Here is a 26,145-nt window from a genome sequence, read left to right as displayed (position 1 = left end):
TAATAGTTTCACGATTCACGATTCTGTATTGTATGAGCAAGTTAAAACTCAACCATGCAAAGAAGAAACCATATATAAAAAAGCGCCATCGCCACCACGTTCTCTTGATTTTAGTTGGACTGAGGTGAAGTGCAAAACTGTCCTGTGGTCTGATAAATTTACATTTGAAAATATTGTCAGAGAATCAGGATGCTGCATCCTCCAGACTAAAGAGGAGAGGGACCATCCTGCTTCTTATCAGTGCACAGTTCAAAGCCAGCATTCCGTGATGATATGGAGGTGCATTAGTGCACATGGCATGGGTGACTGGCACCATTAATGTTGAATAATATATACAGGTTTTGGAGCAACATATGTTGTCTTTGTACTATTTTCAATTAAATATAGGGATAAATAATTTGCACATCATTCCATTCCTTTTTATTTGCATTTACGCAGCATCCCAACTTCTTGGAAACCAGGTTGTAGCCTACTACAATTAAAATGTTTTCTTTTTCTTCAATTATTTAATTTCAATTTCCATATGTGTAGAAACAACTGCATTGAAGTCAGTTGTTACTAGTACCAACATTCAGTCAGTTTGGGATATTTACGTCACTTCCTCCCATCTCCACAGGTCCCAAGAAGTGTTCCGCCAGGCCATGTTGTCCTCTCTGGTACGCCTCGAGGTTCTGCCGTCGGCCAACAAGCAACGCTATGAGAAAAGCCTCATTGGGCAACTCTTCACCAATGGCCATGACCCTGTCCCTAAAGTCAAGAGCCCCCTCGTGATCATACGAAAGATGGGTCTCAAACCAGAAGTCAAACCAGAAGTCAAACCAGAAGTCAAACCAGAAGTCAAACCAGAAGTCCAAAGCACCATTCAGGTCAAATCTGAACCCAAACTGGAACCAAGACTTTGGGTACCCCGCTCCAATACCCCCAATCTGCCCGCCTCTGTCCCTCTGCCACAGATGCAACAGACCAGACAGGCCCCCGAGGAGAGGGTCCGAAGTGCTTCCCCTGCTCCAATGGCCAGAGACTGGGATAGGGCCTCCCCCACAGCAGTAGAGAGCCCCCTGCCTCAGGGTCCAACTGGACCCCCCGGACTGGCCAAACTAACCAACCAGAAGGGAGGCCGGAAGCTGAACATTGACCTGAAGAAAGGTAGGCCTATTACGCAAAATTGGGATTCTATATGTTATATTGCACAGTGATGGTAATGGTGAATCCACACTTTATTCGAATATTTTAATAAGAAAACTGATCTTCTACAGTTCTTTGTTCAATATATAAGGTAAAACTGTTACTAGGTCTATTTGGTTTACCATCCAATCGACTGAGGCACCTAAATGACATTTAAATCTAGAAAACAGTGGTCTCTTCAGGATTTACGTTTAATAAGGGAAATCAGTTGTTGTGGTTCCATCAGATCTTTGTCCGAAAAGAATTGGGCAGCCAGTGTGAATGCATTCTTAGAGATTCTGCCTGTGTTCTTTCTTGTTGAGATACCTCCCTCCCAGTGCAAGCGAGTGACAGCTAAAAGGTTTTAGCGCTAATAGAAGGCGGGCAGAAGCTTAGCCGTCAGATAAGATCTGATCGCTCGCTCACCGTCTTTCAGAATGCCGCTTTCGGCTTTCCTCCAGCTCTCACCACGGCGGCACTATTCACTCTTGACTTGAAGGCTCACACACACAGAAACTCACACACAGGCAGGCATGTGCACAAACGTGCACAGACACCCTCGCACTAAGTCTCGCCTGAAATCACGCCGCGTGTCTCCAGGGAATGATGCCTCTACTCTCCCTGCATCCCCTTCCCTCCTCCTCCCCCTCCAGCAGCCAGTGTTTGCCCTTCTCACACGTGAAATTAAAGGCACCGCTCCTCTTAATCCACATAAAAACCACCAGTTGTTTGCGGCTAAGGCTCAGGTTGTTTTCCAAAGGTGAGACGTAGTGCACTCCAAAGGGATTTGGGTGCTGCTGCCCCCCCCCCCCCCCCCAGGCTGTAGTAAGTGGCAAGTGGACATTTAGCATTACTTTACTCTGGAACCCAAATTACTATACATATAATGCAGAGGAGTGGCCCTTCATGGATTAGAACACAGAGAAGCGACCATATGGACAATTGACTAATTATCCATCCTCCAATCTTCTTCCTTCTTCTTTCGATCTTTATCTACCTCGTCCCCTCTCTCCATCTCTCTCTCGGTCATACTTATTCTCTGTCTTCTTCTGTCTCAAACTCTCCCTTCGTCTCTCTATTGCTCTGTCTCTATCGCTCTGCCTCTCCCTCCCTTTTTCTCACCCGCCTCCCCAGGTTCAGAGGGGCTGGGTTTCACGGTGGTGACCCGGGACTCTGCTATCCATGGCCCGGGGCCCATCCTGATCAAGAACATCCTCCCACGGGGAGCCGCCATCAAAGATGGCCGCCTGCAGCCCGGCGACCGCATCCTGGAGGTGAGATGGCGATTTGGGCTTTTGTATTCCTTTATGAAAGGGCGCATTTAATAGAGTCAAAACGGGGCCCCTTTTTTCCCAAGTAAGTCGTTGTTTCCTTTTTCTTTTCTTTATGTGGGTCATTATGCCTTTAAGTATCCAGATGGGTTTTGATGTGTTTGTATGCAATGTGAAGCCCAGTAGTGTCTTGATGTTTTAACGTGTGTGTGTGTGTGTGTGTGTGCAGGTGAATGGCGTTGACATGACCAGTCGCACTCAGGAGGAACTGGTGGCTATGTTACGCAGCACCAAGCAGGGCGAGTGCATCTCTTTGCTCGTTGCCAGACAGGACGAGATGTTCCTGCCCAGAGAGCTGGTGAGGAGAAAACTCTAGAATGCAACCAAATGGGCTCATTTTGTGGTCTTTTCCCTCGGCTCTGTGTTTTTGGATTGGTGGTGTCAATGCAGCCTTCATAAACAAATTCACTATCCATTATTGGTACCAAACGTTTTCCACTCCTCATGACAAAGCGATATCTGTGACCACAGATACTGGTTGGCGCACAAAATACCCAAGGTCTGCTGCACATTGACTTGGTGAAGGTATTTTGGGAAGGAGGCAAACCTTTTTTTAAAGAAATACCTCAGCAAACTGACCATCACCACCAGCAGTGGGACCAGTTGGGAATCTGAACCAAAACAGGCGATTCGCAGTACAGGATGAAACATTTTATAAATAATCTGTACTGACTGGCTTGGCAAATACTGTAGAATGGCTAAAGTTAAACAAGTAATTAATTAAATGCGCTGACTGTAATCAGTGCACTGTGGGTATCAGCTGCGGGAAATTCAAAATGTGCTCATGTGTTGCCTCAGTTTAAGCGCATGACCCTCTTGATGCACAGCAACCGTGCCAGACAGAGGCTTTGCAGGGATAAGCAAGCATCGTAAGAAGAGCCAACTGAGCAAGGACGGCAAAATTCAACACGGTCACAGACATCGCCAAAGAGAGGATAACGTTCACAAAGTCAGATCAGAGAAATCTGTTCAACCTCTCACTCCTAAGTATGCTGATGATGGGCACGTGCCCAGTTTATTGCTGTTATCTCACACAGAGGAAAACTGTTACTCCCTTGATTGGCCTCTGCCTTGGCCCTTATCTTTGACAGGAATGCTAGGACTTAAGGTATCATCCAATATTATCTTATCGATCGTTACATCTCAAACGGCTTTCTTTTAATATCACCCAACCTCTCTCCACTCCCCCCTACAGCTGACCCATCAAACATAAACACACACACACACACACCCATTGAGGCCCGGCGTCGTGTCCCTCTTCCTGACCCCATCTGCGTTTGTTGACTCAGAGGCCGACAGGAAGTCACACGCGTGCCCCGGGAGGCCTCGCAGGAAGTCAACACACGCGGGTGTTAAGTGACCGCTTACCTGTGGCCGGAGACCTCCCTGACCCCCCTCCCATCCTCTTGCTGAGTGTGTCGTGTTTTTACCCCCTTATCTAAGTAAGCTGCCAGTCAGCCGCCCCGGGGGGTGCGCTGCAGAGGTGTGCTGGTCCTCAGTGTGCTCTGGCACCGTTCTTATTAACATTATTCAGTGCTCTCAAATACAAGGGATCCATGGACAACTCTGGTTCTATGTACTGATTTATGCGTATTTACACAAAATGACACACAAACATGCTGCGCACACACGCATTCCTGTAGTCTTGTTGTGGGGACATTTAGGGGAATGTCAGTGGATTTCAAGTCATGTTTTCCTTCATCTTTAACCCCTTAACCCTGACAGTAAACAAAACTCTTACCCTAAACTTAACTGTCAAATCTAAAACTCAGCATTAAATCTTAGTAATGTTCATATTTGGGATGCACCGATCCAATAGTGGCATCGGAAAGTCGTCCAGTACTTGCTAAAAACGCTGGGCCAGGCACGGTGAAATCGTGTCTATGCAATTAGTTGGTGCCACAGTACAACAGAACCACAGTAATGTCTGCAAACTGGAATTTATTTGCCCTTGAAACAGCCACTAGTCAAACTGCAAAGCAGTGAATAACCCCAGCTGGCCAGCTAACGCAGGGGATATTGAGAATACATCCCCTTTTACTGTGCGATTTCTAATCTCACGATCCGTTTAGAGTTATAGCTAAGTATTCAAGCCTACTAGTTTGTTGCCGTACAGCCTTTCCCTTTGGTTCCATCTTCAGATGATTGGCCAGATCTCCTAAAATGCCACTTTGATGAAGTTGAGGTTGGACAACAATGTTCGTCTCATGCCCAGTTTTTACTTCAGAGACTTTGTCCAATACGTATCCACTTTACCATTCTCTGTTGCCATAGAATTTCCACGACCGCCTTACTTCACCTCACAGTGTAGGGCGTGTTTGAACATACATTTTAATAGCATTCAGTGTTGTTTGAATTGTGCAAATGATGTCTTCGCCCTATTATCGGTGAATGAACTTTGGCAGCAACTGTGGTGACATGAGTTTCTGTCTTTCGGTAAAGCCATTTATGGCAACAAATTAGGTCATCATTAGATGAACATTCCAGAAGGACTATGCAACCTCTTTTTCACGAATTCTAAACCACATTAGCTACCAAAATGAAGTGGCATACTACTCTCTATAGCATACTGCTCCTTATCAAAAGATCCCAAATTTCTACAACATCCTCCCCCTCCCTCAGAAATTCTGGACTTCCTATGTTACCTTGTTCTTTTGAACTCTAAATGTCTTTATCTGGGCTGCTGAAGTTGTGAAGGCCCTTTGAGATAAAGTCCTTATCTTCTCCGCTGGCCTTGTCCTCAAAGTTAGTTTGATGTCGCTCAAAGTCAAGTGCATTCTCAGCCTCCCTCCAGTTCAGGAACACACATGCAGAGCGCACTCATCGTCCACCGTGCCTCACTCTAACACCTCAAAATCCCACGTTTGGATGCTGTGGCGGTCCATTGTACACGCATAACATTTGTCCTGGATTCTTATTGTGCCTCAGTCACTCCCCGAATCATGTGGCTGTAAGCACAAAGCCCCAGCACAAAGCCCCAAGGAAGAATATGTTCTCCTCGTCCTGTTCTAATTGGGTTAGCCTCCCCAAGCTCTGTGAAGTAGGAAATGGTAATTGTGTGGCATTTTTATAAACGTGTGTGTTTTTATTGGTTTAATTTTTTTACTTAAATTGATCTGTGTTAATCTGTTTTCTAGCATGTCAGTCTGTGTGTGTAAGCGTACCCGATTTACAATCTCTATCAGAGTCAACTTCAGTGCAGTTCTTACTTGTATTATAGAACTGTGTGTGTGTATCAAAGAACACGTTTTGGATAGACATGAGATTTTGTCTGTTTGTTGGAAAATCATATATTTTGCCTTTGGTCACACGGTCACACGCACACACTGACAAAAGTGTCCCTCCATCCTGTGTGGCGAATCCACTGTCTGTGTGTTAGTGAGAGAGTTAGTGTGTAATGGCCTTTCCTCCCCCTTGAACCATTGATATAATTGTTGACATGCCTCTGTCAGCAAAATAACACGATGTGGATTGTGATAGATTGATTGGTTGGATATCCTGTCATTCACACAGACAGAAAGATCAATCCCACAATCCTGTTGGAAGGGGTTAATGACTATATCCGATTACCCATCCCCCCCCCCCCGACCATGCTCTTCCTACTGTCACTTTCCTGTGACTTTTACACAGTGTTATTCTGTAATTATGTAGCCTAGATCCACTGCCGTGTTCACAACTACTGACCCCGGCTTCCTGGAGTTGGTGGGAATATGAATTCAATCCCGGACAGTGCCATCAATCAGCCTTCCATTCGAGAAGCCAAATGGTAGCCTCATGTTTAATTTGGACCCTCGCAGAACATTGCTCCGGCAGCTGAGGCGTCTGGATCCCGGAAGCACTGCCTTGGTCTTTTTGGTAGTCGTTTGTCTTTAGGTGTGATCCTGTCCTGACAAAACCCAGCTGAATAGAATCGATCTGTCCATTGTTGTTCTGCTTCTCGGCCGGTGCCTGGGTTTGGAGGGGATGCCAAGGTTAGGCTGCGAGTAAGGGGTCATGTGCCACTGGCAGGATGAAGGGGTCACTCCACACCCGGCTGACCTGGAGGAGCGGTCATCAGACAGGAAGAAGGGTTACCTAGCCTGACCCATCGTTCGGTCCTATGTAATTAAGAGAATCTAAACCATGATCTTATAAGGCTAAAATTACTAATCTTATTGCTCATAATACTGTTATTTACAATGGGAAAAGTCACAAGTGGAGCTTCTGCATTTACCAACCCTGACACTTGCCCACCATTAACCCAGTTGAAATTTACGTTTTAACCAGTTAAAGGTTACGTTTAGGGCAGAGGTTGGTCAGGGACCTCACAAGGATACTGGGAACAGAACTAACAATATATGAGGCAAAGTGCTTTGTAGATCTTCTCCTTCCGTCCGACCATCTGTCTGTACTTCCATTTTTGTTGTATTTCTTGGCTCCCTGCTTGTTTTCCCATTGTTGTCTTGGCATTGGGATTACTGGCGACTAAATGCTCATTGTGACCAAGCCTGGGCTGCCAAATTTATCCCAACTGTCAGCGATTTAATGCCCCCCCCCAACCCCCATCCCAATGCACAGAGAACATGGGAATCCAATAATATTTCCTAATAACTGCCAGACTCCGATCTGGAGCCGCAGAATCAAGGGATCTCATCTTAATTGAATGTCGCTTTCGTCGCTAATCCAGCCCTTTGAAATCAGCCATTCAGAATTCCGTCTGACAAAAGAGTGGTGTGTATTAATCGATCTCCTTACCCCTCCCCCCACCCCCACCGTTGTTTATCTTCCCAATGGTTAGAAAGGCTCCTTTTGTTTTCCTTCTTTCTCTTATTGCCCCCCCCCCATCCCCCCGTTCCTACTAAAGCCTGTTAACAAGCACTTGATGAGGGACAATGAGTTGTGTTGTGCGCCCGTGGAGCCACGGGGATCAGGAACAGAGGCGTTTCGCTCTGCCCCTGAGGAAGGTATTAGGAGGAAGACCACCAAGGCTGTTTATTCCGTTTAGTCACAGAAATTGAAATGAATAGACCGGGCGTCCCCCTGGTTAGTGTTGGGCGTCCCCCTGGTTAGTGACGGGCGTCCCCCTGGTTAGTGACGGGCGTCCCCCTGGTTAGTGACGGGCGTCCCCCTGGTTAGTGACGGGCGTCCCCCTGGTTAGTGACGGGCGTCCCCCTGGTTAGTGACGGGCGTCCCCCTGGTTAGTGACGGGCGTCCCCCTGGTTAGTGACGGGCGTCCCCCTGGTTAGTGACGGGCGTCCCCCTGGTTAGTGACGGGCGTCCCCCTGGTTAGTGACGGGCGTCCCCCTGGTTAGTGACGGGCGTCCCCCTGGTTAGTGACGGGCGTCCCCCTGGTTAGTGACGGGCGTCCCCCTGGTTAGTGACGGGAGTCCCCCTGGTTAGTGACGGGCGTCCCCCTGGTTAGTGACGGGCGTCCCCCTGGTTAGTGATGTTGCCATTGTTGGAGGTTCCAAGCCAGACCGAGAGAAAGTGGGAGAGGTGGAGGAGGGAGCCTGCTAAAATAGGGGTAGTTCCAAATTGGACCTGTGACTGTTTTATTTTACCTTTAATTCAACAAGGAACACAGACTGAAACCAAGGTCTCTATCCAACGGGGCCTCGCATATACAGCTCTGGAAAAAATGAAGAGACCACTGCACCTTTTTCTTTGTTGAAAAGGAAAGTTTTGAGTGAGAAAGCAAAGAAAAAGGTGCAGTGGTCTCTTTAATTTTTCCGGAGCTGTACATGTTCGCACATACAGTGATTAAAAACAAACCATTTTGATCACAGATAGCTGAAGAAAAACTCATGCTCTAAACCCGGTGTTATTCCTCAGGTGTTAGTGGATATTGGGCCTGGCAAGGACTGTGGGGTCACTTCGGTGTAACCCAGGGACGGGGTTATCGTCGAAATCAATATTATATTACAGCCAATAATAAGACCAGATTTCCTAAACATAGTGGAAACAGTGAATCACTCACAAACACAAGTCATGTAAAACTCTCCAGGTCTGCATACAAGTCCTGCACCCTCAGAGGATGCCTGACGTACCTCTCCGGAGGATTATGTACATCAGATACCCGTTTTCTTTCTCCCACAGGGTGTGTATGTCGCTATAATAATGCTGCGGCTTCGAGCGCCACCATGGCTTTCTTCACCTCTCTGTTTTAGTGCTGTGCAGCCCTACTCTGCTTGGTGATATGCGGAGCGGTAACTAATTAAAAGGAGGCCCTCATATCTCCAGTACATCTGAATGAATGCATGTCCCTGTGTCGGTGTTTGTGTTTTTTGTTGAGTTTTCTTTTGCTCACACGCGCGGCGACCCAAAAAGTATTTCCGTCAACAGATCGTACTGAACACATGCATTCATACATAAAATGCTTAGATTACAGAGCGCAGGCGGAATATCCGCCGCCTCAAACAGAATAGGAGATTTCTAGCGGGGTTTTTTCTTTCCGCGTCTCCCCTCCTGTGTCGGGGATAAAGAGGCCTAAAGAAACCTGTCAGTCACGTCAGCTGTCAAGTTTCTACCAAAAGCCTGATTGCGGGATCCTTGCATCAGTCACCTCGCGACATTCATTTGCATGATGAGTGACAGGAGATGTGTTCCGACAACTCACACCGGCTTGAGGTGATCTGACATGACCGGGTTCCGGGAGAGAGAAGGGCCTTTCGGAAGCCCAATGCCAGACCTCCAGACTCGCCTAAGGCCTCTACCCAGGCAGAGGTTGAAGTGACGGGGGGACTTGGCCCTGAGGTCTCCTGCCTGCTGAGAATCGAGGCGATTGAGAACAGTGAGGGTTCTGTAGCCTGAACAAGGGCATCCTATGGACTCTGGTGCAGGTCACCCAACACCAACCAGCAGGATTATAGCGAGGAGTCAGTGAAGCGACACAGAGTCTTTCCAATAGAAACAAGAATTCATTATTATTGCTCTGATCTTTTTTCTGCCTCTGGCGGTATCGTTCGGCAAGCTGAGAGGTTCAAAATAATCCGCTTCTAATAACAGATACTGTATGAATATATCGGTCTGCCCCCCCCCCCCCAACACGCCGGTTTGGGATTTGAACACCTGTCTGCCCCTAGTTGGCAGCCTTATTTCAGGGTTCAGCGTGCGGTGGGCGGTGTTTAAAACAGACAAACACAGATCTTGTACAGTTGTAAACACACAGAGCTTTTCCTGACCGGCGTCGATCGCTTACCACTTTGAAGGAAAATCACCCAGCCACACGGAAGAACCACAAAACACCTCTTTACAGGCCCGTTTCCCCGGTGACAAAACACCCCAGCTTTCGCTCTCACCGCTCTGTCATAATGACAGACATTTTCTTTTCCCCTTTGTCGCCATTTCTATGCTCTCCCATTCTCTCTGTCGCTTTCTCATCCGGGAGCCGATTCTCGCTCCTCAAGCCACCGGGTCGTTTTGTTGGCGTTAAGAGGGAGCGGAAGGGGAACGGTGAAAAGATGGGGGAGCGAGGGGAGAGCGAGTCAATGGGCAAGTGGGTACCTCAACTGATAGGTTATTACTTTTAAATGACCCCCCCATCCAATCCCTCTCTAGGAGGAAGTATGAAAAGGTTATTATCTTTTTTGAAAATGGCATGGTCTGCGCCTTTCACGTTGAAGTGCATGAATCTCTCTCTCTCTCTCTCTCTCTCTCTCCCTTTCTCTCTCTCTCTCTACACCTCCTTCTGGCCCACACCACCTGCTTACGTCCTACTCATCTTCTATTGTCCCTTTCATTCCTCCTCTTCTCTGTTTTTCGCCGACCTTGGACCTATGACGTCTCTGTCTCTTTTAATTTTTTACTGCCACTGAATTTGCTATAGACATCTACTGAAACGTGCTGGTATAAGTCTTTTCGAAACCTCTCGTCCTCTTTTCTCCCCACTCTCTCCAGAAAGGGGAGGAGCCGAGCCCGCTGGTTCTGGAAGACGGCCGGGAGCAGCTGATGTTCGAGGTGCCACTGAACGACACCGGATCGGCCGGCCTGGGTCTCAGCCTCAAGGGCAACAAGTCCCGTGAGACAGGCGAAGACCTGGGCATCTTCATCAAGTCCATCATCCATGGAGGGGCTGCGCACAAGGTACAGAGCAAGATTTGGAATAACCTTCATAAAACAGGCCCACTGGACTGTCTGCACTCTTATGTTTCTTAGTCTCTTGTATTTCTTTCTCTTTCTGTCTCTCTTCTCTTTGTCTGTCCTCTCTGTTTCTCTCTTTTTTCGGTCTCTCGCTCTTTGTTTTGTTCTTTCAGCAGTTTTGCTCTTCCTGAACCCCACATCTGTTTCAACTCCAGTGACCCTAATCTCTAACCCATATGTGACCTCTATGACCTCAGCCCTGCTGCTTTTTGCCTCCGTTCTCCGTTTGAGGGGGAGATCTCAGAGCGGACCGGGGGGCTCTGTAGAATCTTCCACCGACTTCTCTCTTAAGGCCATTTGGAGTAGATACACTCTGAACTCCTCCAGTTCCAATCTCTGATCCCAGATCAGGTTTTAAATGAAAGCCACAGGGCAGGCGCTGTGTCCCTGTGTAGATAAGGCCAGCTCTGGGAACAGGGCGAGGAGGTATTTAAGAGCAACTACATCAGAGCTTGAGTTAAAGCCTAAAATTGGACCGAAAAGCGATTCTCTCATAGGAGCCCTTCAAGATTCCCTCTGTCTTCCCTTCCGGTTTCCTTTTTAAAGTGTGGTTTCGTCTAACTTTTAAAAGAAATGGAAAGGGGTTAGGGTTACAGCGTCCCAGCCTTCCTCCTCCAACTGTGCATGTGAATGCTAATTAAAAGCTCTAAAGAGGTTAGCTAATGAGCGCGTGCGTGGCGGGCTGGGACGCGGTGTCTGTGTGTCCCCAGAGTCTGTCTCGCTCTCTCTGGGTGTCGCCCTGACAGGGGAGGATCCACTCCCACTCACCAATACTCACAGGGACCTAACCCAATTCTCTGTGTGTGTGTGTGTGTGTGTGTGTGTGTGTGTGTGTGTGTGCATGTGCGGGCTTGCTGCTTAGAGAGTGTGTGGGTGTGCAATAGAGCTGATGGGAGCAAGAGGTCCGTAACGGTGTGAGAGGTCACGGCCCGGCGGGGCCTGCTTAATGACTGAGGTCAGAGGTCAGCCAGTGACTCTAATGGCTTGATTAGGCTGGAGACACGGGGGAGTCTTTATACCTCTGTCAGTCTCCCTACCTCGTTTCCCCTCTTTCTTTGGCTTTCCCTCTGTCTTTCTTTTTCTCTCTTCTTCAGTTTCCTCTATCTCTTTCTGTCCCACAGGTTGTTGTCATTTAGTTTTTTTGTCACTCTACCTCTTTGTGTCTGTCTCTGGTTTACTTGTGAAATGTTTTGAGGGACTTTTTTGCTTTCTAGTAGCTGTTGCTAAAGCTCTCTCCCTCTTTCCCCACTTTCCTCCCTTTCTCTCCCTGCCTCCCCCAAAACCTCTACCACATCTCTCTCAATCCCTCTCTCCCCGCCGTCTCTCCAGGACGGCCGCCTGCAGGTCAACGACCAGCTGATAGCGGTGAACGGCGAGCTGCTGCTTGGCCGCTCCAACCACTCTGCCATGGAAACCCTGCGCCGCTCCATGTCCTCAGAGGGCAACGCCCGCGGCACCATCCAACTGGTGCTGCTCCGTCCGGCTGGAGGCGCCCCCGACGGCCCCGCCCAGGTACGCTTCGAGCGGCACCGCGAGCCCTGTGCTTCACCGCTCCGCCGGCAATCGTCTGACCCGAGGGGTCTCCGCCCGAGGCACACACACGGCGACGGCCCCCAGTACACGGCGCGAGGGACCGCGCGCAGTCAGACGCTCGGCAACATACGCAGGGACACGCTAGGACACAGCTACTCGCCGGACAACTTCGGCGAGCGTGCACTCTGCGGTGAGCCGCACGGGCGCACAGATGGCGAGGCTCAGACTGACACTCGTCGGCACGGCGCAGCCGACATCACACGCACCGAAGAGCAGGGCAGCACATACAAGTCCTCAGTGGAACAAGCACGCCGGCCCAGGCAGGAGCGCCCACGCAGCCGCACGCCAGACACACTTTTCCTTTGCACACACAGATACACACGTAGTCACACGACGGATGACTTTCACAGCCACGCGCGCGATAAACTCTGCGGCCAAACTACCGATGGTGTTTATAATTATGCACACAGCCGCCGCCCTGGCAACACACACAGACACACACCCGTCGAGAACACACACAGACGCACACCCGTCGAGAACACACACAGACACACACCCGTCGAGAACACACACAGACACACACCCGTCGAGAACACACACAGACACACACCCGTCGAGAACACACACAGACACACACCCGTCGAGAACACACACAGACACACACCCGTCGAGAACACATATAGACACATACCCGTCGACAACACACACAGACACACACCCGTCGACAACACACACAGACACACACCCGTCGAGAACACACACAGACGCACACCCGTCGAGAACACACACAGACGCACACCCGTCGAGAACACACACAGACGCACACCCGTCGAGAACACACACAGACGCACACCCGTCGACAACACACACAGACGCACACCCGTCGACAACAGACACACACACGTCGACAACAGACACACACCCGTCAGTGCACGCAGCCACACGCCTGACGACACACAGGGACACACACGTGCGTACATCAGCAGCACACACGCATATGCAGAGAGCATCCGGGCGCTCACAGGGGCGATGTACGCGGACGTCCACCGAAATACATACCGATCAAACTACATACACAACCAGGACCTAATGAGACACCACCAGCTCTCTGGAGGACTTTAAGCACACCGTGCGCGTGTGTGAGCTGGTGCGTGTGTGTGTCAGCTGGTGCGTGTGTGAGAGAGCTGGTGTATTAATGCCAGAGATTGACCCTGCCCCCTCTCAGCCACTGTTCCTTCAACAATGACCGGCTTCATGTCATTAGCTAAAAGGACATGAACCAACTGCTTCCGACTCAGGCAAAACATCATCTTTGGGTAGTAATTATACTGGATGAACTGTTTACTAATGACGATTTTTCAAAAGTTACCTCAGATTATAACAGCCTATGATTTTACCCCACAGAGTTGTCTCCTAACCAGTGTTTTTACAATCCGCTAACATCACGGCTTTCCTCAAACTACTTTGTATACCTATTCTGTTTTGTGTTTTCACTAACTTTGTTCATTTACATTAACTCTTTATTTTTTTTTATTTTTTTATCTCCCTAAAGACCTTTGAATAAAGTCTTCCTAAAGTCTTCCTCCTGCATGCTGTCTGTGTGGTTTGGGGATTCCTTGTCTTTACTCTGGCTAGTCTTCCTGTCCTCTTCACCTGACAGTTATTTGTCGTCGTCGTCGTCGTCGTCGTCGTCCCCCCCCCGCTTAGGCTATTGTCCCTATTACACTTACCTCTAACATACAGCCTTGTGGCTCTTCACATTCTAAGTATATGCCCCTTAGACCGCATCGTTCAGAATCAGCATAAGATACATATTGCGTCGGATGAAAACCTTCAGTCGGCTTTTGCAAGTTTTTATTGTTTTTAGATTATTTTTTTATTCATGTCCCCCCAGGGCTTTTGCCAGTACCAAAACAAAACCTAAATAAAAATTGACAATGTACAAAACACTATCCATAATGTAAATATATAGTATCATATACAATGATTAAAAAAGAAATCCAGCAGAACACAAATAATGGATGGGTATGTGTGTAGATGGTGTGCTAGTTTCTCAGATTACCTGTTGTGCCAAAACATGTTATTCAAGTTTTTTTTTATTTTAGTTTAAATTATTAAGTAATCAAAGACAGGAGGAAGTTTAATGTGAGCACGGTTCCATATTACACTGCTTTGCCATGAATTTGGTTTAGCCTCTGGGACTGTGCAGAGACACTTGGTGGCGTGTCTTATTGGATATGTCGGGGAGTTGGAGGCATATTTAGAATAAACACAACAATATTTCTCATTAAAAAACCGAAGCGATGCGGTTCATCTATCTCCTCAACCATCAACCAGGAGAGATTAGCATGAATGTTGTTAGTTCTGTGGTTGTGCTGCTCTGTTTTGAACCAGCTGCTGCTTTGCTATGGCTCTTTTTTGCACCAGAATATGCTGGTAGTCAAGATGAGTCAATACCAGAGCCTGAGTGCCCACTTCAGTTGATCAAAACATAAAAGTTTCGTATCCACTTCAATTAACACTGGGTTTTCTGTTAACTGGGTTTTCTCTCTGTAATGTCATTTGAGATCATCAAATTGTAGTGTCATAACTTGGGTCATATCTTTACTTACTTTGACCACAAAAATAAGCTTTATTGAAAAGATTTAATAAAATAATAATATTTGTATTGATTTTATTTGTTAATGACAAACCGCCCTACGTGTATATATACATAGAAGTGCCCCAACAATTTCTGTTTTTATCAGATAACTTATCAAACATTGCCCAAATGTGCGCTGATGCATTTCACATCAGCAAAAAGGCCAGTAACAGCAACCAGCTAGTCTAGCTTTCCTGTGTGGTAAGTTCATCTATACTCACAGAACCTCAATTTCACTTAGTATTACATCATTCATTTTTTGCCTGGAACGCAAATGCACATAAACTGCAACTTCAACATATTCCTTGAAAGTTTCTGTGTCGGAGTTGATAGGCCTTCGTCCGATAACGATTGAAAACGCCTCTACTTTTACCACTTGTTTCCAAGGCTCTGAGAGTTTGACTCCTCCGTTGATAAAGATGTCAAACGCGCGTGTTGTTCCCGAGTAGACCGCTGCCTCTAGGGAAGTCAGTGCAGCCATTCAAAGCTGTTGTTGAGCTCAACGGGGAGTTTAATACAATAAAAAAAATAGAAAAACCCCACAAAGAATAGAGAAGGCAATTGACAGTGGTCATTTCTGAGGGGATGGTAAATGGTGACACAGGATGGAGAGTGGGATGACTGTGGGGGTCTTTATTGGATTTAATTAGCGTGACCCTCCCTTTTGTGTTCTGTCTGTCTCTCCCTAGCTACGCCCCTTTTGGATGTCAGGCCTGAGGAAAAAGCAGCAGGGCGGTTTAAAAAATTGGCTTGCAGGGAAATTTCGTGTCTGCTCGGATTGTCCCACCTCGCACAGACTCTTCACCGACGTGTCGAGACTCGAGGCTGTGTGCGCCCACGCTCCCAACAAGCCTGCAGAATGTGTTAGGGGTCACACCTCACTAGGCTTTCACATATGTTCCCCCATACAGAGACACACACACACACAGCAGAAGCAGTGTTGTTTCTTTTAAGACCACAAGATCCACTGATGAAAGACCAAATACTCTGGTTGGTCCCTCACCCCTCCATCTCTCCGTCCAGCTCAAAGGAGGAGGGGGCGTGGGGTGTGTTTGGCGGGGTGTTTCTCCATATCCTCATCCAGTTTAGCAGCAGGTGCACACTGCTGGGTGGATTTTCTCGTGAGCACTCCTCTGGCTGCTTTGACGGCTCGACCTGGCTCGAACAGACCCGTGGGACGGACTTGGCTGGACGGAGCGTCTGTGTGATGTGTAAACGCCCACACAAGCCAGCCCCACTGATATCTGGGAGGATGTTACACACAAAGAGATGTGGTCACCGCTAATGGTTCCACTGGGAATGACTGTGTGGCTGCTCGGGGAAACAAGCGCAGCGGACTCGAAGCTCAGCTCGCACACAAACGCATGAATGTCCATGACACATTGGCCACCACACCCCACGAGGTCTCTTCTCAATGCTCTAATGGAGGGCTAACTCTCACCTCTGGTGTTCGCCATGTGTCTTAGAGGGTTCCCGCCAAATATAGCGGCACTGAAGTGCCACCGGGCCATGCCGAGACTTTGCCCATTTACAGCCCCTTTGAATTGAGATATAGGTGTGCGTGCGTGCGTGCGTGCGTACGTGTGTACGCGTGCGTGCGTGTGTGTGCGTGTGTGTGCGTGTGTGTGCGTGTGGCTCTCCAAAGAAACGCTTTAATTTTACTGCGTTACATTGCTGTCTGCCTCTGTCCCTCACGTCCAAATGGCACCCTTTTCTCTGTATGGCGCACTACTCAGAAGGGAACAGTCATGTACAGAGCAGCGGGCCATTTGGGATGCCTGCATTATCTGCGGCTCCATCTGCTCCTCTGTGGCGGGCACGGGCTGTCCGATAACACGCCTGTCATCAGCGTGAGGGATTAATGTAATTACACTATTTATGACCCTTAGCCACACAGCAAGTCTGGACTGTAAACAGGCTATTGTCCGCTTGCAGATAAAGCGCAGTACAACACGGTATAAGCAATTTGCGATATCTGCTATGATTTGGATATTCAATAGTTTTTGTAGGGCCTTGATATGGTGCAGTAGCCGCTTGCATGCGGCTGTGCCGTATCCATGAGAGCTAGTGCGTGCTAGTGCTAGATAAGCTTTCGAATCGATAGGCTCAGTGAGCGATATGATTACTTCTTCTTACTGCCATGAAAGCAAGGACGATTCCACCAGTAGTTAATGCAAGAATGGCAATGGTACTCAAAGGTGTTGCAATTTCCTTTTTGTTGTCTGTAGCTGTTCAACTAAGCAGTGCAAATATATGCATACAGTATTCAGACACCTTCGCTTTCTCCACATTTTTTTGTAATTTTTTGCCATCAATCTACACACAATAACCCATAATGACGAAGCCATAACATGTTGCATGTGTGCAATTTGAAAATAAAACATCTGAAATGTTCCATTTACATAATTATTCAGACCATTTATTCAGGTCTTTTGAGAAACGCTTTTGGCAGCGATCACATATCCAAGTCCTCTTAGATATGACTCTACCAGCTTTGCACACCCACCATATTTTCTTGCAGAGCCTCTCTAGCTCTGCTAGATTGGATGGGGTGCTTCTGTAATTTGCAATCTTTAGGTCTTCCCACAGCTAATCAATGGGCCTCTCAAGGACATTCAGAGACTTGCCACTCTTGCATTGTCATTTTCATGTTGAAAGATTAACCTTTGCCCCAGTCTGAGATCCTGGGGGCTCTGGGTCAGGTTTTCTTCAAGGACCTCTGTCTTTTTCTCTGTTTGTTTCCCTCAATCCTGACTAGTCTTCCTGTCCCTGAGAAATGTCCCCATAGCAGGATGCTCCCACCGCCAAGCTTGAAAATAGGTATTAGTCAGTTGATGAGCGGTATCTTGTTTTCGCCAGATGTAGCACAGTACTTTGAGTTTGACCATATACTTTTTCCTCATTCTCTGAATACTTCTGTCTATAAAGGCCAGATTTATAGTACTGCAGAGATGTTTTTTTTTCTGTCAGGTTCTTCCATCTTTGCAGCGAAACTCTGAAGCTCAGTTAGTGGCCAATGTGTACTTCGGCATTCCCTAGAAGGTGTCTTGGTGGTTCCAAACTTCTGCCTTTAACTTTTTTTTTATCATTATGATTCCCAGATCTATGCCTCAACACATTTCTCAATGCAGTTCTATGGAGAATTCCACAGACTTCATGGCTTAGTTTGTTGCTCTGACAGGCACTTTGGGAAGTGGGACTTTACGTAGGCAGGTGTTCCTTTCAAATTCTTTATACATCAGGGATTTAAGATTTTCATTTCCAATAAATTGATGCAGACTTCTAAAAAAATAAAATAAAAAAAATGTCACTTGTGTTATAGGGTATTGCAGATCAAAGGCATTTAAATTTAATGATGTCTATAACAACACTGTGGAAAAAGTGAAGGGGTCTGAATTATTTTGAAGGCACTGTATATACTTTCTCAAGCATTGCAGTATAAATATAAGGTTGTGCACATCACAACTATCTTAATTATCTGTCTAAAAAGGGATTGTCAAAAAGTTGTGGAACTTCATAAATTACTAAATGGCTATATAAAACCGCTACATGCCTAAAAACATCCATGTCCACTGTTAGAGCAGATGCCACCACAAAACAATTTGGACACCTTGCCTGAGGAAACAAGCAATTCACAGAGCACTGTACTTTTTCGTACTCAACACATTCTATCTGGGTTGCAAAATTCCTGGGAACTATCAATACATTCCCTCTTCTTTTTCCAAAACCCCAGTAAACTAGACATCCAGCATTCTCCTGCCAGGATTTCAGACATTCAGGACATTTTATGAACAGTACTGTACTCTGGATTCTGCAGACTTACATGCCTCCCAGCTGAAACCGCACTCAGTGCGCATGCCTCGTGTTCACCATAACCTCCTGTCCCTGACCTCTCTCTGCTCCTCTCTTCTCCTCCTGGCTGTGGCAGGAGAGACAGGAGGCTGCTGTCCCCCAGAGCCACCACGGCCCCACCGGACCCATGGCTTCAGCTGCAACCCTGGAGGCCCTCCACCACGCCAAGGGCCCCGGTCACGACCGGCCAAACCAGACACACATGGTCTCCAACGTCATCTACCAAACCTCCGGAGGTAAACGGGCGCAGCCTCTCACAGTCTCACGTACTCACAGGCTCTACTTTAACGAGAGCTTGTCATTAGGGCTTTAACTGTCGTGGCTGGTCTCTAATCATTCGGAATATACTGTATGCATTAGTATATACACAGTACATAGGATGTTATAGTAACGTGTGTGTGTTTTTGTATGATTGTATATGCAGTGTACAACGCCTTCAGAATGTTTTCACTTCCTCCACATTTTGTCTTACCACTTGAACGTTTTTTTTTTTTTTACCTTCAATCTATTCCCAACACAGTATAATGACAAAGCAAAAGCATTTTTAGAAGTTTGTTCTAGTATACTGAAATATTGGAAATACTTTACATGATTGTTCAGACCCTTTCATGATACTCCAAACAGAGATCAGATGCATCCTGTCTTCTTTGATCGTCAGTGATGTCTCTAGAACTTGATTGGAGTCCACCTGTGTTCAATTAAATTCATTGGACATGATTTAGAAAGGCACCCATCTGTCTATAGAAGGTTCCACAATTGCTATTGCTATCCACTCTTGAGTGGCCCAGCCAAAGCCCGGACTTGAACCCCACTGAACATCTGTGTGGAGACCTGAAGATTGCATTTCACTGACATGTCCCTTCCAATCTGACAGTGCTTGAGAGGATCTGAAAGGAAGAATTCCCAAATTTAGGTTTGTAAAGCAGGTTGAGGTGTACCCAAAAATACACAAAGCTGTGATCGCTGCTATAGGTGCTTCTGAAGAGTACTGAAGAGTCTGAATTATATATGTACATGAGATTTCAGTTAACAAAATGTTTTCGCTTTGTCATTATGGAGTATGGTCTCTGGATGGCGGAATAAAACATGTCATCAGCTAAAAATTATTTCAAACAATGTGGAGAAAGTGAAGGGGTCTGAATACTTTCCAAAGGCACTATATATACATAAAAACGTTATTATATACTTTACATTTAAATATATATATATTTTCTTTCTCATCTTCCCATGACCATCTGCATACTCCAATACTCATATGTATGCTCATTACTGGTATTTTTGTCCCTGGGTGTATTTCCCCTGCTTTCATGTGCTAAGATCTGACCTTGGTATCATTATGCTGATGAAATGGCTTCTAAGTGGGACACATTTCCATACAGCCCTTTTTTACGCATGGCAGAAGAGAAGACTACAAACTGTTTGAAATTCAAGTTGTTGTTTTTTCCCCCATTTTTCACCCTTTACCTCCCCCCAGAGTTTGCGCACAAGGGGGAAAAGGTAGTTTAGAACAAGAAGTTGTTGTGGTACACGCTTTTGTGGCACAGTATTGAACAGAGTGGCATTTAGTTTCCATTGAAATTGCAGCATGCAGCAGTGGGTGCAGCTTTGTCCAGGGACCCTGACCCAAACCTACAGTTAATCCAGGGCCCCCCACTCAAACCTACAGCCAATCCAGGGATCCCCATTGCAGCTCATTTTGTTGTATTTATACTCACTACTTTTTGTCAGGTAAATTAATTTATATCGGTAACTTAAGCACTCCATATAACAATTTCACACAGTATAATATTTTTACTATATGTTATAGCTATTTGTAGCAATTTGTTATATGCTCAAGTTATAATTTTATTGTTGACAGATTTGTAAATGTTTCTTCCCCCAAAATGTTCTCCCCCACATAGTCCCCGAAACCATCATTATCTCTGAACAAATCTTTTTCTCTCCCTTGTTAAATTGGCATTTGTCATTCTTAATTTTGGAAACACAAACCCCTTTACCCAACACACACCATTCAGGAAGTTACACATATCCAGCACAGATATCTTTAGTGGGGATAACAAGTATTTAAAACACTGCTGATTTTGTAGGTTTTCCCCCTTAAAAAGCATTGTAGAATTCTTCAACTGTGAGTGATGGAATCTAAAACCAAAATCCAGCAAATCACATTGTATGATTTTTAAGTAATTAATTAGCATTTTATTGCATGATATAAGTATTTGATACATCAGAAAAGCAGAACTTAATATTTGGTACAGAAACCTTTGTTTGCAATTACAGAGATCATATGTTTCCTGTAGTTCTAGACCAGGTTTGCACACACTGGAGCAGGGATTTTGGCCCACTCCTCCATACAAACCTTCTCCAGATCCTTCAGCTTCCGGGGCTGTCGCTGGGCAATACAGACTTTCAGCTCCCTCCAAAGATTGTCTATTGGGTTCAGGTCTGGAGACGGGCTAGGCTACTCCAGGACCTTGAGATGATTCTTACGGAGCCGCTCCTTAGTTGCCCTGGCTGTGTGTTTTGGGTCGTTGTCATGCTGGAAAACCCAGCCACGACCCATCTTCAATGCTCTTACTGAGGGAAGGAGGTGGTTGATCTCACGATACATGGCCCCATCCATCCTCCCCTCAATACGGTGCAGTCGTCTTGTCACCTTTGCAGAAAAGCATCCCCAAAGAATTATGTTTCCACCTCCATGCGTCACGGTTGGGATGGTGTTCTTGGGGTTGTACTCATCCTTCTTCTTCCTCCAAACACAGTGAGTGGAGTTTAGACCAAAAAGCTAAATTTTTGTCTCATCAGAGCACATGATTCTTCTCCCAATCGTCCTCTGGATCATCCAGATGGTCATTGGCAAACTTCAGACTGGCCTGGACATGCGCTGGCTTGAGCAGGGGGACCTTGCATGCGCATCAGGATTTTAATCAATGATGGCGTAGTGTGTTACTAATGGTTTTCTTTGAGACTGTGGTCCCAGCTCTCTTCATGTCATTGACCAGGTCCTGCCATGTAGTTCTGGGCTGATCCCTCACCTTCCTCATGATCATTGATGCCCCACGAGGTGAGATCTTCCATGGAGCCCCAGACCGAGGGAGATTGACCATCATCTTGAACTTCTTCAATTTTCGAATAGTTGTTGCCTTCTCACCAAGCTGCTTGCCTATTGTCCTGTAGCCCATCCCAGCCTTGTGCAGGTCTACAATTTTATGCCTGATGTCCTTACACAGCTCTCTGGTCTTGGCCATTGTGGAGAGGTTGGAGTCTGTTTGATTGAGTGTGTGGACACTTGTCTTTTATACAGGTAACAAATTCAAACAGGTGCAGTTAATACAGGTAATGAGTGGAGAACAGGAGGGCTTCTTAAAGAAAAACTAACAGGTCTGTGAGAGCCGGAAATCTTCCTGGTTGGTAGGTGATCAAATACTTATCATGCAGTAAAATGAAAATTAATTATAAAAATATCATACATGTGATTTTCTGGATTTTTATTTTATTTAGATTCCATCTTTCACAGTTGAAGTGTACCTATGATAAAAATTACAGACCTCTACATGCTTTGTACGTAGGAAAACCTACGGCAGTTTATCAAATACTTGTTCTCCCCACTGTACATTATAATTTTCTTTCTGTGTTCACATCCCCAGACCCCTGGTTAAAGACCCCTGTAGTGTAACACTGTAGGACAGATTACACAGTTTTGCTTGTCCGTCTCTATTCCTCTAAGAGGTGTGTGCAACGTTGACCTTGTACAGAGTATTGATCCGTCATTTAAGGGGAGTCGTTTCTATTCATTGTGTATTTCTATGTGCGTGTCAATCTCTTACACGGGCAGTCTCGCAGACAGCTAGTGTCACATGATTGCAACGCAATGGCAGCATCCTACAACTCCCCATTCAATGCTCTTCTTATCAAGGCTGGCTTTCCTTTGCAGCTAAGCAGGGTCGGTCCTGGTCGCTCCCTAAATAGGAGACCAGATACTGATGGGAGAGGTGCTGGATTGCCAATAGGGGGCAAACTTTCTTACTGTCAAAACAGAAGAATATCCCAGTGTCTCTGGGGAAATATTTATCAGCTGGGATGTTAAACAGTTGTCCTGACCGTCTGTGGTCACAAAATATTGCACTAGCTATGTGATTAACTATGGGATTTGGAATGCCTTCGGTCTACTTGGCGCATCTTGAACAGTGAAAACCATTTTTTTTCTCTTCGTCTGCGTTCCCAGATTGACAAGAATTTGGGTGTCAGCATTCAGGTGTGCTTGTAACCATAGTAACAGAGTAAAAGCGCCATGTTGGCACTGACCCAGTCTGATCAACTCTGCCTTGGTCCTGACCGTGGCCATTAGGGCGATACGCTCAAAAAGGACCCGTTCTCCTAAACCAAAGCCGCAAAGCTAGCTACTGAATATTGAATTAATACGCGACTGTGTTCTCTGTTTGTCCCTCCTCCAGCTTCTGTTAGTGGAGGACATGGTTACTACCCCGAAGACGAGGAGGGAATGGAAGAGGACTTCCACCCGCCCCCCTCAATTGGCTCCGCAGAGGATATGAACGGCGAAGTCCTTTACACCACACCCCATCTCCGGTCGTCAGTACTGTTTGAATTTCTGGGTCCACATTGTGGGAGATCACTTTGACTCATTCAGCAATGTACTACCCCAATGTCGTGATATTAAGACAAAACATTTGTGGAAGGAATATCATAATGTTTTTGCATGCCTGACACCTATCTGTAAGGTTTAGAAGGGTGTGCGGCTTCCGCTGATTGATATACTTATCTCAAATCGAACAAATCAGGATCTGTGTTTTATTTAAGCGCTGCCCCACAAAACCAAACAACTTAGCTGAGGTATCATGGCCAATATATCACAGAACTTTTTACTGCTCTAATTGTGTCCATAACCAGTTCATAATAGCGGTAAGGAATATTGGTGGTTTGTGATTTGTGATATATTGCCAATGATGTGTTGTGCCTATGAACAGCTCTCAGCCATGTTATAATTGCCATATACTGCTGTTTGTAGACTGACACACTGTTTTCATTTACTGCAATGACCTGGGGAGAATTTAGGGGTGAGCAGCCTTGCTCAGGGACAGAAAAACTTTGCTGGCTCTGGGATTTCATGTACCGTACCCAAATTGGTTGTAATTCAGAAAACCACTAGTCCAGCAATGTGTATAATGTTTTGCTGGACTGTGGAAGCGGAGCCAGCTAAGAAGAGTAAATGTCTCTTACTAACCGATTGACTGACTACCCCTTGTTAAATAGTGTAGTGGTTAGAGAAATGGACTTGTGAACTATAGGTCCCGAGTTCGCATCTCCTCACAGGCGAAGCGAAGTACGCATTTAGAAATATTCTGTATTGATGAAAACTTTGCTGGCTAAAACTGAAACCTGAAATTGTATACGATTATATTGCGACTGTTTCTGGCAAGGAAAAGTTCATCTTCAGTCTCGCTAGCAATTGCTCAATTCTTATGATTATTCCTAAGAAATTAGTAGATACCAATAAGCCTATGACTGGCTAATAAGCTGTTCAAATGGCCAGTGGCAAAAGCTAACAGTTCATAGATGCCATTTGTGGTGGAGGTGAACTTAGTAAGAAACATTAGTCAGTTTAACTGTATCAATATCATTCACGAATGGCCAATTAGCTGTTAAAACGGCCAGTGGCAAAAGAGGATTTGTTCATAGACACAAGGCTATACTGACACCCATTGAACATATAGCTCTCTGGTGTAGTGGTTAGCGACACAGCCTTTCATGTGGGCGACCTGGTTTCTTATCTTAAGAGGGCAATACTTTCTATTGCGGGCGGGCTGAACTAGGCTTGTTAAAAGCAACTTAAAGAATGAACGATATACTCCCTGATTTCTACTCTGCATACATAACTTGAATTATAGGAAGGTTATCCAGGCTCTGGAATATGTGTGTGGGGAACTGGAAGAAACCATATTCTAAAATAATTATAAGAGATTCACACATTTGGCTTAAAAATACATTAAATAATATTCTAATCTTGTCGGTTGTTCACTCAATTTGTTTCTCAATATTACACTTTGGTCGATGATCTGAAAATATTTTTTTCACTGTATGTGGATATAAGTGATCAAATGTGTTAGATATGTATTTTATTGTGTAGAAATGTGTCATGTCCAAAGTATACGGACAATAATTTAAAACTGGACTCTTAGTGTAAAAGCATGGGCTGAAATGTCAGTGGCGTCGGTTGTCAGTGGTGTTTTTCTTCCCACAGTGAGAGGAAAGCAGCTTCATATGCCCCTGATGGTCATCCTCACGCAGACACACAGACCACACAGCGCCCCAGACAGATGGACAACGACCCTCAAACAAAGACCTCGAAGAGCATGGACCTGGGTGAGCCACACACACAGAAAAACACAGATTAACAAACACACACAGTCCTACATTATATGTGAACCTGCCCTGGGCCATTCATACAGACAAAATCAATTGAAATGGTTTAGTGTTGGCTTAAGTGCCTGGTATTGTCCACATTGACCTTAACACCACACCATGTGAAAAGCCATGGTTGTGGGTTCGATTCCCATGAGGGAATGTGTGTAAATATTTGTCCTCATTGAAACTCCATTTACTGAATACACATAAATTCCTCATTCATTCTTCTTAAATGCCTTATCCGATCAAGAGCGCTTAACCGGCACACATGACATCATCGGCCATATAATGAGAGCTCCTATCTTCATGTGACCGTGAAGGGTTTGACCTTTTCAAGGCCGTGGTCTCTGGGAACTGGGTTGTCTAGTCCGTCTACTGCTGTGTGCATGTGCGTGTGCGTGTGTGTGTGTGGACGGGGGTGTGTCTGTGTGTGGACGGGGGTGTGTCTGTGTGTGGACGGGGGTGTGTCTGTGTGTGGACGGGGGTGTGTCTGTGTGTGGACGGGGGTGTGTGTGTGTGTGTGGACGGGGGTGTGTGTGTGTGTGTGGACGGGGGTGTGTGTGTGTGTGTGGACGGGGGTGTGTGTGTGTGTGGACGGGGGTGTGTGTGTGTGTGTGTGGACGGGGGTGTGTGTGTGTGTGGACGGGGGTGTGTGTCTGTGTGGACGGGGGTGTGTGTCTGTGTGGACGGGGGTGTGTGTCTGTGTGGACGGGGGTGTGTGTCTGTGGACGGGGGTGTGTGTCTGTGTGGAGGGGTGTGTGTGTGTGGAGGGGTGTGTGTGTGTGGAGGGGTGTGTGTGTGTGTGTGGAGGGGTGTGTGTGTGTGTGTGGAGGGGTGTGTGTGTGTGTGTGGAGGGGTGTGTGTGTGTGTGTGTGTGTGTGGTGGGGTGTGTGTGTGTGTGTGTGTGTGTGTGTGGAGGGGTGTGTGTGTGTGTGTGTGTGTGTGTGTGGGGAGGTGTGTTTGGAGGGGTGTGTGTGTGTGTGGGGAGGGGTGTGTGTGTGTGTCTGTGTGTGTGTGGAAGGGGGTGTGTGGAGGGGTGTGTGGAGGGGTGTGTGTGTGTGGAGGGGTGTGTGTGTGTGGAGGGGT

General features: G+C 46.5%; 1 protein-coding gene across 4 annotated transcripts in view; it reads left to right on the top strand.

Moving 5' to 3' along the window:
* LOC109614608 (partitioning defective 3 homolog B) overlaps positions 1-26,145 on the top strand; it is a 138,104-nt gene that overhangs the window by 51,284 nt on the left and 60,675 nt on the right. For all 4 annotated transcript variants that reach the window (XM_029116575.2, XM_029116574.2, XM_029116577.2 and 1 more), the window contains 8 exons: positions 617-1,146; positions 2,299-2,438; positions 2,665-2,793; positions 10,371-10,556; positions 11,943-12,125; positions 18,716-18,875; positions 23,091-23,226; positions 24,896-25,017. In XM_029116575.2, the coding sequence (XP_028972408.2) occupies positions 617-1,146; positions 2,299-2,438; positions 2,665-2,793; positions 10,371-10,556; positions 11,943-12,125; positions 18,716-18,875; positions 23,091-23,226; positions 24,896-25,017 (1,586 nt within the window). The remainder of the gene's footprint in view (positions 1-616; positions 1,147-2,298; positions 2,439-2,664; positions 2,794-10,370; positions 10,557-11,942; positions 12,126-18,715; positions 18,876-23,090; positions 23,227-24,895; positions 25,018-26,145) is intronic.

Source organism: Esox lucius, chromosome 22, assembly GCF_011004845.1.
Source record: "Esox lucius isolate fEsoLuc1 chromosome 22, fEsoLuc1.pri, whole genome shotgun sequence".
Taxonomy (NCBI): domain Eukaryota; kingdom Metazoa; phylum Chordata; class Actinopteri; order Esociformes; family Esocidae; genus Esox; species Esox lucius.
Note: the sequence above shows the minus strand (reverse complement) of the source record. Positions and strands in the feature narration are given on the sequence as shown.